This window comes from Sciurus vulgaris, assembly GCF_902686455.1.
Source record: "Sciurus vulgaris genome assembly, chromosome: 19".
NCBI classification, from domain to species: domain Eukaryota; kingdom Metazoa; phylum Chordata; class Mammalia; order Rodentia; family Sciuridae; genus Sciurus; species Sciurus vulgaris.
The window spans coordinates 9,648,998-9,661,422 of NC_136480.1; the positions used below are offsets into that span (position 1 = coordinate 9,648,998).

At 45.9% G+C, this 12,425-nt stretch overlaps 1 protein-coding gene across 5 annotated transcripts in view; it reads left to right on the plus strand.

The window, feature by feature from the left end:
* SRGAP3 (SLIT-ROBO Rho GTPase activating protein 3) overlaps positions 1-12,425 on the plus strand; it is a 257,580-nt gene that overhangs the window by 178,416 nt on the left and 66,739 nt on the right. For all 5 annotated transcript variants that reach the window (XR_013760829.1, XM_079122072.1, XM_079122073.1 and 2 more), the window contains exon 5: positions 12,129-12,314. Coding sequence is in view for 4 of the 5 variants with exons in the window: in XM_079122072.1 (XP_078978198.1) it covers positions 12,129-12,314 (186 nt within the window). In the remaining variant the exon portion in view is untranslated. The remainder of the gene's footprint in view (positions 1-12,128; positions 12,315-12,425) is intronic.

The following is a 12,425-nucleotide window of genomic DNA, read 5'->3' on the forward strand; positions in this document are numbered from 1 at the left end:
CCTCCTCCTCCTCCTCCTCCTACTCCTCAGGGCAGGTCCCGGTGTTCAGAAGCGGTCACTCTGAGTCCAAACAGCTCACCGCGCAGCTCCTTCTCTCCCTTTTTTTATTTTTATTTTTTTAATGTGGTGCTGAGGATCAAACTCAGTTCCTCACATGTGCTAGGCAAGTGCTCTACCACAGAGCCACAACCTCAGCCCATAGATCATTTATTCTTGACTGCACACTGAGGCTTAAGTACATTTGAACCTCCAAATCTGCAGGTTCTGCATCCCATGGTTTCAACCAACTGAGTATAGAAACAATTTTTTTCATTATATCAGTTCTGAACAGATTCTTTTCTTGTCATCATTCCCTAAACAATAGAGCACAGTATAACGACTAGCATCACATGGTATTAGGTGGTATAAGAAATCAGTATACAGGAGGATGTGTGTAGGTTCTTTGGGACCTGAGCATCTGTGGACTCTGATGGGGAATTGCTTGGAACCACCCTCCACAGATAATAAGGGACAACCCTAGTCAAAAGCATTAAATTCAAGCATTTGGGGCTGCCTTCTCTGGCCCCAGTGCTACAGTAGGCACCATGGAGGATCGGGAACATTTCAGAGTTGGTCTTTCTCTCACAGTTTTTCCCATCCTTGGGAAGAGGGATGGATGTATGAATAAATAAAAGGAATTGATTTTGCCTGCAAAGAGTGTAGCACCTGGGTAGAGAGGTGGAGTAAAGTATGTGAAGAGGTGATATAACCAAGACAGAACCTAGTACTTGCAGACACATGGGCCCATATGGGAGACACTGAGCAGCAGCGGTGTGGAGAACATGGGGCACACCCAGAGCTGGCCTCCATGAGGCCTTCAGTGCCTGTTTCTTGAGTGAAGACACGAGAGGAAGAGTGCAGAGGTGTGAGAGATTGATGATTGAGAGGAAGAGTGGACAAGAGAGGAAAAGAAGGACAGGATTCAGAGAAGCAATGGCCCCAGATGGGCCACCCTAATCAAAGGTGGACTTGAGCTTGGTGCCTTTGGAAGGGTAGGAATTAACCCATTATGTCCCATCTTACCATTTGTGGAACACCTAAAAATCTTAAACTGAGCAACAAAGGTACCACTATGGTAACTTTGAAATAAATATTTATGTTTTTAGAGTTCTGTTTTTTTGAGAAAACTACTAGGTGAATGGTTAGTGATGATATTAATATCATTAATGACATTAACATTATTATTAATAATAAATTATATGATAAATAGCCTGTAGATTATGATCTACAAATCTGTTTTAATGCACCTGTGTCAATTTCACTGAAATATTTCCAGAGTTGAAAACTTGAGACTTAATGAGTTAAAGAAGCAGAGGGGAAGAGGGAAAGAGAACAGGAATTCTCAGTAGAGGGTCACAGTGGAGCAAACTAATCACACACAGATGTGGGTGTGACTTCCTCTTGCACTGCTTACCAGCTTGGCCAAGTGGATTAAACTCTTTGAACCTTAATCTCTTTGTTGTCAAAACATGGATGATAATGACAACAACTGATCCTTTAGTGAGTGCTTAGGGTGGATCTCACACTGTATCAGGTACTTGTTATGTATTACTGAATGAGCACTCACATTTTACAGGTAAAGAAACCAGGGCACAGAGAAGTAAATGACTTATTAAAGGCCTTTGTAATAGTTAGCAATTGCTGTGTAACAACCACCTCAAAATTCAGTGACTTAAAACAGCTGCCATTTTTTTTTTTCCTCACAATTCTGTGGTTGGCAGTTTGGACTGAGTTAAACTGCAGCCACCCATGGCTGCATTCTTCTGGTCAGTTAAAAAAAAAAAAAAAACAAACCAAAGTGAGCAGACTTTACAGGCAAGCGCTTTTCAAGCTTCTGCTCAGGCCACATACACTAAACCCCATCACCAAAGCACATCACAGCCTAGTCCAGGGGCACGGGGAGAAAGTAAGTGCCCCTCTCAGTGACTGTCACTGCACAGTCACAATGAGAAGGGCTGTGAAATGCCTGGAAGTATTGGGCCCCCTTTGTGAACTGTCCGCCATGAGTTGCTGAGTGTCCCCCTGCCCTCTACCACCGTCGTGCTTCATTGCTAGAGTCTTCCAGTCACCATTCTGGTTACACAAGTCTTTTCAGACCCCTTGGTTCCCCAGCCCAGCATCATGACCATAGTAATAGGAATTGATGATGTAGAGAAGGGATGATCCAATAAAGCCCATTTGTTTATTTTTTCAATGTTCTATAAAGAAGGAGGGGGTCTCTGAGGGGAACTTCTGGGCATAATTGTGGGGGAGTCTCTCAGCCACGTCCCACGTGGATGAGAGAAGGGTTAATTGTCAGAGGGTGGTTTTGACTGTAAATCAATCAATTACCCATAAGCTTATCTACTCAATAAACACACAAGAATCAATACTCCTTTTAAATGAGAGGAGGCATGACAGGTCTGGCAGACCAGCTCTGGCCTCTAACAACATGGAGTACCCCAACTCTCTTTTATTTATAGACACACAGGTAAAGGGACCCAAAATGGGAGGAGCTTCTTCTGTGATGAACAGGATAGGGTGGAGTTAGGGGAGCCATTTTCTCAGGGACACTAGACAGTGAACCGTCTGATTCCGTTAGATAAGGATGGCTTCCCACGTAAAATGATGATGGAAATATGTGCTAAAGGCCATCTATCACCTTCCTGAGGGGAGAGCCTCACCTCTATCTGGGACTAGGAAGGATGCAGAGGAGACTAGAGGGCTGGGCATCTTGTTCACTTATTCATTCACCCATTCACTCATAAGCCTTCTCTCTGCCCAGTCCTCATTACATTGAGGTGCACTCTTCTCTGAAGCATGCTAGCACGTGTATGTGTGCGATACACATTCATATGCACATTAACACGAATGCATACACACTAGCACAAGCATGTATGTAGGTACATACTCACATTTACACATTATACACTAGCACACATGCACACATTAGCACAATATATGAACGTATATGCACACACACACGGGCACTTCACCTCTTTTTCCCTGAAGTCTCAGTCTGACACAGTATAGCCTTTGATCGTTTATTGGCCTGGGAGGAAAAAAAACAGCAGGCAGTGAGACTGTGGGCCAGCAGCAAAACCAAAACAAAATAACAGGCAACCAAAAAGCTTCACTGTGTTGCCATTGTTCAGCTAAAAATATGCTTAGGCTTTCAATATATTTCTAGATCATGTAATACATCTGTTGTGTTATAACCAGTGGGTACCCCCATTACTCCCCATCCCTTTACTCGGTAGCTCTACTCCAGGCCGGCCCAGACGAAACCTCTGGGCATTGGTCAGGGCAGCATAGGAAGGGTCCTAGAGTGTCCATACTCAGCAGCAGCTGGTGACAGGTAGACACTAATCGGAGTAATGAGTGGGCTCTGCCTTTTACAGATCCAAGGCTTGATTTGATTGTACTGGGCTTGGGCATTGAAATCCACTTGGGCCTCCAGGCAAATCTGTGCAAATGTATCTCCACCTGATGTCTACCCTCAGGGATGCGGCTGGTGGAGACAGCCTCAGACTGAGAGCTCAGGAACCGGGATTCTTGTCACAGATCCTCCCCATGCTGTCTGTGTATCTTTCTAGAATGACCTTCAGGCAAATCCCCATGGTTTTGACATAGCATTGGAACCCTCTGTCACTTACTTAATATTTTTCTTTTAATTGCCCACACTCGCTCCCCATCCTAATTAAGTAGTGAAAAAGCAGCCATGTATACTGGAAAGAACATAGGCTTCTGTGACAGATGGGCCTGGCTTCAAGGCCTTGTCAGGAAAAGCCTCGGAATCCAGCCCTTCCCTGGAATATGCGGGGGTGGGGGGGGGAAAGGGGCATTACAACTCATCTCTCTAGATTGGATTGAGGCGTGTGGGTGCCACAGAGGGTGGCCCAGTGCCTGGCTAACATTAGTGGTAATCATTGTGTCTTTTACAAAAGAATGAAGCATACATAATTCTTCCTGCAAAGTTCTGAATCTTTCCTCTTTTCACAACCTCCCTTGCCACTGTCCCAGCTGAGCCCCAGATACATTCTGCCTTAGAAGGTGCCACCACTTCCTGCTTGGCTTCCCAGCCTCCAGGTCTGCTCTGTTCTGCATGTTGCAGACTTGAGCTAGAGGACTTTCTTGGTAAAAATAGTCTCCTTTTTAAATTTAGAATTAGATCATACATGCACTTGAGAAAAAAACAGCATCAAGAAAAACCCTAGAAGTAATTAAACAGTGCAAAAAGATGCCCTGAAAAAAGTTTGTCTTCCATGCCTCACTCTCTTACCCCCTTATGACCTCAGTTACTAGGTTACTTGTGTCAGTTAGCAGTATATTCTGAAAGTATTTTATTCATCCATCAGCAAGCACGTCCTTTCTGCAGGAGGTGGTATTATTACTATTCCCATTTTAGGGATGATAAATCTGAGGCACAGAGAGGTCAGGTAGTACACTCAGGGTCACCCAGACTGTGTGAGCCTGAGCCAGTCTGTATACTTAAGTACTTGCCTGAGCTACTTAAATATATTAAACTGTTTATATGAAAATTTGTCAACCTCTCCCTCAGTGTTCACAGAGGATTGTTTCCAGGATTCCCTGCAGATACCAAAATCTGGAGATGGTCAGTTTCCTTGCATAAAGAGGCACATTTGCATAGAGCCTATGTACATCCTCCTCTCTACTTTAGATTACTTATAGTACCTAATGCAATGTAAATGCTATGCCAATAGTTGTTAGACTGCATTGTTTGGGAAATAATAACAAGAAAAAATCTGCCTATGTTCAGTACAGATGCAATTTTTCTCTTAAATGTTTTCTACCCGCCGTTAGTTAAATTTGTGGAACTCGTGGATACTGAGGGCCAACTACACTTCCATATATTTCTTTCGGGAGAAGATAATATCTCATGTGGGCGAATGCAAGAATGTGGTATATGTGGGAGGGTGCCATGAAACTCAGGCAGCATCGCCCAGTCTCCCAGGTGCCTGTAGCACAGCTGCAAAGAGGCATTAAACACACATCAGTACCACCCTGAGTCTTTCCTCCTGAGGCACCAGAAGGATCCCAGGAGCATTGAAAAGGGGTTCATAATACATTGGTGATGCTGAAAATCATCTTGTTTACACAAGTAATTTCCTTCTCATGTGCTGGGAAACCCTGACCCATACAAGTTAGCTGGGTTCTGGTCCTTGATTTCCTCAACCCGTGGGATGATGGCAGGGAGCTAGAGGAAGTCTGAGGCTCCTTTCAAGCTTCTGTCTTCATGCTACTTCATCCAGAAGGGAGACAAGTGGCATGTCTTCTGAGACATCCAGGGCAGCCCTGGATGTCACATGCCAGCCAGGGTGACTGCATAGTTTCATCATGTGATGGAACTGATCCTCAGAAGACCTGGGAGATGAGGTCCCCTCTAAATAATTCCTCATCTCTTTCAACTCTCCTGAGAAGGCACTCATTCACTTAGAATATATTTATTGGTCATCAGCTGTGTCCAGATGATGAGACACTATCACAATGTCTTAGTGGGCATGTGACATAGTCTGAAGGATCAGGGAAGGTGGGGTGGGGTGATGCACTTTCTTGGGCATCACAGAGCCAACAGAGAAGAGATGGCATTTGGGAAGCCATAGGGGAAGCACACAGGACAGCAGGGAAGGGACATCCAGAATATGGGACAAGGAGGCTCCTGCTCAGCCAGTCGATATTGTCCACCAAGCCACTGCACTAAGCTTGGCCAACTTAGACTAGGACGGATATAGGTAGTGTGTGGTGGCTTGGAGGAAAGGAAGTCTGCCTTTGGGACTCATTCAGTGGCTAGGGACAGGAAATCCAGCAAACTGACTGGTCTCATCTCTTTGGTGCTGCAGGAACCAAATACCTGAGGCAGAGTGATTTATAAAGATCAGAGATTTATTTGGCTTATAGTTCTGAAGTCTGTGAAATTCAAAACCATGGCTCCAGCCCCTGGTGAGGGCCTTTGTGCTGCATTATCTCCTGGAGGAAAGCAGAAGGTCAAGGGAGGTCCAGATCAAGATGGCAGGAGAGGGATGAACTTGCTTCTGTAACAAATCCTCCCAGCACCATTGCACAGGGGAATAATTTCCCAACACTGAACGTTGGTGGACACATTCAGACCATTGCACTGGTTATGCACAAATGAGAGTCTGTGGAATCACCTGAGCAGTAGCAGGCAATAGCCGGCTCCAGATGCTCACACACGTGTTTCCTTGACTGTTTCACCAATGGTGTATGCACTCTGAGGGTAGAGAACCCCTGTCCTCATCCTGCAGCATTGAGAACACACTTGGTACGGTCCCTGGCACATAGCTCTCCTTCCCCCTCCAATCAGTATACTCACTAGGCCCAAAGCAGTAGAACCCACCTCCCCACTTTAGCCTTTTCTTTCCTTCTTTCCCTCTCTGTCTTCCTTCCTTCCTTCCTTCTCTGCTTCCTTCCTCCCTCCCTTCCTCCCTTCCTCCCTTCCTTCCTTCCTCCCTCCCTCCCTCCCTTCCTTCCTTCCTTCCTTCCTCCTTCCCTCCCTCCCTCCCTCCCTCCCTTCCTTCCTTCCTTCCTTCCTCCTTCCCTCCCTCCCTCCCTCCCTCCCTTCCTTCCTTCCTTCCTTTCTTCCTTCCTCCCTCCCTCCCTCCCTCCCTCCCTTCCTTCCTTCCTCCCTCCCTCCCTCCCTCCCTCCCTCCCTCCCTCCCTCCCTTTCTTCCTTCGTTCCTTCCTGCCTTCCTTCCTCCCCTCCTTCCTCCTTTCCTTCCCTCCTTTTTCCCCTCTTTCCCTTGTTCCTCCCCTCTTAGCTTGCTTCCTTCCTTCCTCCTTCCTCCTTCCTCTCTCCCTTCCTCCCTTCTTTCCTTCTTTGTATGGCCCCGCACTTCAACTCCTTTTGATTTTCCTCTTTGTGGGCTTCATGGCAGGCTTCTCCCATTTGGTGACAGAGATGTTCCCGGCACTGCAAACTCTCTTCCCTCCCAGCTCCTCCACTTGGTGGAAAGAGAACATTCCCTTTCCACTGTTCCCAGCAAAGCCCCAGGGCACCTCTCATTGACCTGACTGGGCTCAAGAGTCCCAAACATTCTGGCCAAATGAGCCTAATGTTTACCAGTTGACCAGGCCTAGGTCTTACAACCACCCCAGGATTGGAAGAGGGTAATATCAGTTTCCCATGAGCCATGTGGACTGAGACTAGTAGAGGGGAATTTGGGGGATTTCCTTAAAGAAAATCAGGAAGCTGTTCCTGGAGGAGGAATACTGGATGATCCTGGACAGAGAAAAATGTCCACTGAGGCCGATAGCTGAGGGGAGGAGAGTCAGTGGCTCCATCAGGCAGTGCTCAAACACCTTCTCTCCTTCCACCTATGAGCTGTTCCTCAGACTTGACTGGCTCCTGCTTCCCCAGGCTTACTGCTCACTCTGCTCCCTTGGTCTGGGACACTGCACCCCACCCTGAGCCCTGTCTGTGAAGCTAGCAGCTGCTCTTCCTTCAAGGTTCAGTTCAGATGTCTCTTCTCCCAGGCAGCCTTCCCATGATACCCTGTACTCTACACCTTGTGACAGCTGCGTGTATGATTGTCTGTGTCCCCTCTACAGTGTGTATTCTCTGAGGGCAGAGCCTCTATACATCTCACATACTGCAGTATTTCCTGGTATAGTACCTAGCATAGTGCCTGGTATAGAACCAACTGTTGGATAAATATTTAATGATTGAGGATACTGTCGACTTCCTACCCCCAAATATATTCACTAGATCAAAGGCAGTAGAGCTGTGCCTTCCCCACTTACCCTCCCTCTAATCCCCTCTCCCTTTTGTCCACTCACCCATCTATCCACCCATCCATGTACTCATCTACCCACCATGTAGCCACTTACCCACTCACCTGTCCATCCATGCATATATCCATCTACTATCTATTCATCCATCCAACCATCCATATCCATCTCGCCATTGATTTATTTAATCAATCCACCTAAACATTCATTCATTCATTCATTCATTCAATTATATATTAATACTTGTTGGCTATTAGTCTCTGCTTTAGTTTAGGGAATATCATCATGAATAAGGTCCTGGTCCTCAGGACTTGGCATTTGAGTTGGAACAAGCGGGGCTGAAGGTGGAATTCAGTGGTAGAGTGTTTGTCTGCAACAAGCATGTGTTGGGCCATGGGTTTGACTCCCAGCACTGACATTTAAAAAAAAAAGCCAATTAGAATAGAATTGGGATGACACATTGTATAATAAACCTGACAAGTGAGTAAATTAAAACAGATGTAAAGTTCTACAGAGAACATAGGCCATGCAGAGTATAGGAGGTCAGACCGAAACTTTTGGGATGTCTTTGGCATGCCTTGCCCCAAGTTTCTCCTATACCCAGATGCTGGAGGTAGAGAGCTTGTTGTGCTGGGGCCAGCCCAGCCTCTGGAGCAGGAGAGGCACACATGACTACATCATTGAGAAGCCGTTCTCTACCAACTGGCCCTTATGCTGCCCCCAGCATATCTTCTTAGAGATGCTGTCACCTTTTAGATTGTTTTCTTTCTTTTCATTTACATTAGAGTCTGAAGGACTGTTCATCTAATGCTTGTCAGGGGTTCAGGATCTGAAGATCCAGACGATGTGAAAGGCAGTGTGTTTATCGAAAATGGCCATACCTAGGGGTCAAAAGACCTAGCCTGCAGGTCTCAGCTCTGCCTGGCTTGCTGTGTGACTTCAGAGCACACACTGGCTATTTCTGAGCCCTTGGCTTCCTTCAATGAGGGATTAATGCAACAATGTTCTGGAGAACCTTCAGGCTTGTATATTCTGAGAACCCATGAAACTGAACTGAGTCCAAGAATAGTGGTGTCAGCTTACATGTACCTTTGATGTCCTTTTCTAGAACTGTTCAGGTGGAGCCCTTAGCAGGCATCAAGGGAACAGATGCCTCTTCAAAAACCTCAGGTTTCTATGTCTCAGCCTCGCTGACCCCCTACATACACCTCTGGCTCTTCCAAGTCCCTGCACCCAGCTGCTACCAGCCAGTCACTTTTGCAATTTCCAGAGCTCTTTTCTTTTCTTTTTTTTTTCCCAGAGCTCTTTTCTATCTACCCCCTGTCTGAGCTTCACCAGGAAGGCACAGAAAGGATAAGCGTGTTCATATTACCCGGCACAGAGGGATGCAGTTGAGACTCAAAAACGGGTCTTCTGAATCCCTGTGAGTTAGAGGACCCATCCATCCCTATTTCCTGGTTGAGGAAGGGGTTTCAGGAAGGCACAACAGCACTGTGCCCATCAGGTCTTGTTGGTGGGGTCGGCCACCTTGGCTTCCCAACATGCTGGCTTTGTGACCTCAAGAAGCTCATCTGAGCTATTTGAAGCCATGGTTTCCTCATCTGTAAGCAGGGATCCCAGGGTCCTATTTAATAGGAGTTTTGTGGAAAATAAATGGAGCATTACATGTGAAGTGCTCAGAACAAGTACTGGCATGTAGTAGTAAGTGCTCAACAAACATAGCTGCTGCTGTTATCACCCTGCCCAGGGATTGTGGTGAGGATGGCTTGAATTGCTCCTTCAATAGAAGGAGATAATAGAAAGAGGTTTTTAAACTTTGAATTAATAGATAAGTTTAAATATGGCTTAACACATCCTGGACTGGCAATATCAAGCAGACTCTTCTAGACTATTGAGCTAAGGACTTTCCATGTTGAACTGTTGTTCCAGGTACAGTCAGCCCTTCACATTCATGGGTTCTGTATCCATGGATTCAGCCAACAACAGATCAGAAATCTTCAGGAAAAAATTGTGTCTGGGCTGATCATGTACAGGCCTTTTTCTTATCATTATTCCCTAAATAACAGCAATTTATATAGCATTTACATTGCATGAGGTAAGTATTCTAGAGATGATTTAAAGTACTTGGAAGGACTTACTTAGATTTTATGCAAATAGTCTGCTGTTTTATATAAGGGACTTGAGTATTTGCAGATTTTGCTATCTGTGGGGGGTCCTGGAACCAATCCTCCATGAATACCAAGGGACATCAATAGAGGAAACATCTAGAGGATGCTGATATAAATAAGCTCATCTCGGAGAGGCCCCCAGGTAGACTCTGGTGCAGCTGTCTGACACATCACTCTGGGCAACTGAGTTCACTGTTATCCTTGGGGTCAGGAATCCGTGAGATCAGAGGGAGCTTGGCCCCAGGGTTCTCAATGCTGTGTTCTCCATGCGTGGGATTTCTGAAATGCAGTTCAGTCTGTCCTAGGAAGTTTGGCTTGTTGGAGAGTGGGACAAGTACTCTTTGGGTTGAGAAGAAGAAAAGAAATCAAGGAAAAGGGGGAAAGAGAAAACGAGGCAGAGTAAAATATGGGAGGGAGAGTGCCCAGCTGGGTGCCTCTCAGTGATTGGATGGACACAAGCATGGATGATGGACCAGGAAGAGCTAGATACAAATAGAAATGCTCTGTGTCTCTCTGAGCTACTCAACCCAGATGACAGATCATTGGTGAGAGAATCAGACTCAGAAGCTGAAATAGAAAAGGTGGACATAGCAGGAATCACTGAACTCAGGAAGGGCAGGGTCCAGAAATGAACAGCAGTGGTGTGCTGGGAAAGCAAGAAACCAGGGGTGTCTGTGAATGTGGAAGGGCAGAGGAGGACATCCAGGAGGGGGACAGGCTGCCGCAGGCATGCCCAACTCTTAGCCATGTTTTCTTTACCTGAAAGAGCATATAGATAAATTGCCTCACTTCCCTATGAGCCTGCAGTCCTTCCTTTTGGCCACTAGAGGTCGAGAGTGCATTGATACTGCATTCTTCTGGTCCACCCAGTGGTTTGAAAAGGAGCCTTTGGACCTGGTGGTACAACATGGAAATCAGCAAGATTTCTAGGACCTTCAATAGAACTGCCAGAGGACCAAAATGAATAGAATGCAGAGAACAACTCATTCCATTAAGAATCTCGAAGAAAAGTTGCTGTATTTTTCAGGCATTTATTGTTTTGTAAGTTTTTTTAGGGGGTGGTGGTGAGGCAAGGCATTCAGGATGAAGGAAGGAGAGAAAAACATGGTAGAGAATAATTTTCTTTCACATTAGTAAGGTTCTGCAGAGTTTGTAAGCATTTTCTCTGAAGTCAGTTGAAAGTTCAAAGTTCTTAAACCTTCAGCCAACTGAGGGATGGTGGTGATGATGGTGATGGTGGTGATAATGACGATGGTGATGGTGGTGGTGACGGTAATGGTAGTGGTAATGCAACTCTGCACTGAAACTTTGCCTCTTTGGGCCTCGTTTCCCCATTTGTAAAATGAGGTGGTTGTTGGATTAGATGAAATCTAGGATTTCTCCTGACTCAAAAGTGTCCCTTTTATTCAATTTTTATTATAGAAATAGAGTAGCAAAGTGCAATTTCCTTTGTAGGAATTCTTTTTATAACCAAGATAAGTGTATTCCAAAGAAGAGAGACTATAAGGTTATCTAATAAGGTTCCTTTGAGATTTCAATTATTTGCAGGTCCATTTTACATAAAGAAACAGCTGAGGAAATTATTTGTATATGAATAGGAAGAATATTCTGGGCTGGGGATATAGCTCCGTTTGTAGAGTGCTTACCTCACGTGCACAAGGCCCTGGGTTCAATCCCCAGCACCAAAAAAAGCAAAAAAAAGAAGGATATTCTACCACGTAAGTTCCAGGAATACATAGGTAGGGGCTTTCTCATTGACATTGGAGGAAGGGGAGAGGAAGTAAAGGTCACAGCTGGTGGGGCTAGAGAGGACAGCTGAGGAAAGGTCAAGTTCACCCTATCACCTCTGAGAACCTCAAAGACTTGGGGGCTGTGGTTACCTTTTGTAGTTTCCTCTTTCCCAACCTGTGTCTGACCCAGTAGGGGCATGATGATATTGACGATGGTGATAATGGTCATGGTGATGGTCACAGAGAAGCTGCTATTGATGATGATGAGAATCATTTCCAGTCCTTGGAAAGTTTGTGCAAAAGTAAAGAATGGCGAACACTCAGAGTGTGTCGCGGGAAGAAGTGGACATAGTCGTGGTACAGAACTTGAGGTGGGGTTGGGAGCAGGAGGGTGGCCATGCTGAGCCATAACGGACTCTTTATGTCTGAACATGTGCATCCCCAGGTCATGAAAACCTACCACATGTACCATGCAGAGAGCATCAGTGCAGAAAGCAAGCTGAAGGAAGCTGAGAAGCAGGAAGAGAAGCAGTTCAACAAGTCGGGAGACCTCAGTATGAACCTCCTCCGGCACGAGGACCGGCCCCAGCGCCGCAGCTCTGTGAAGAAGATTGAGAAGATGAAGGAAAAGGTGAGTGAGGCCCCAGGCCCCAGGTGAGTGACCCCAGGAGAGACAGGGGTCAGGATATGACAGGGAGGGCTGTGTGCTCAGCTGACAACTGACAGCCTTGGCCCCACCTCA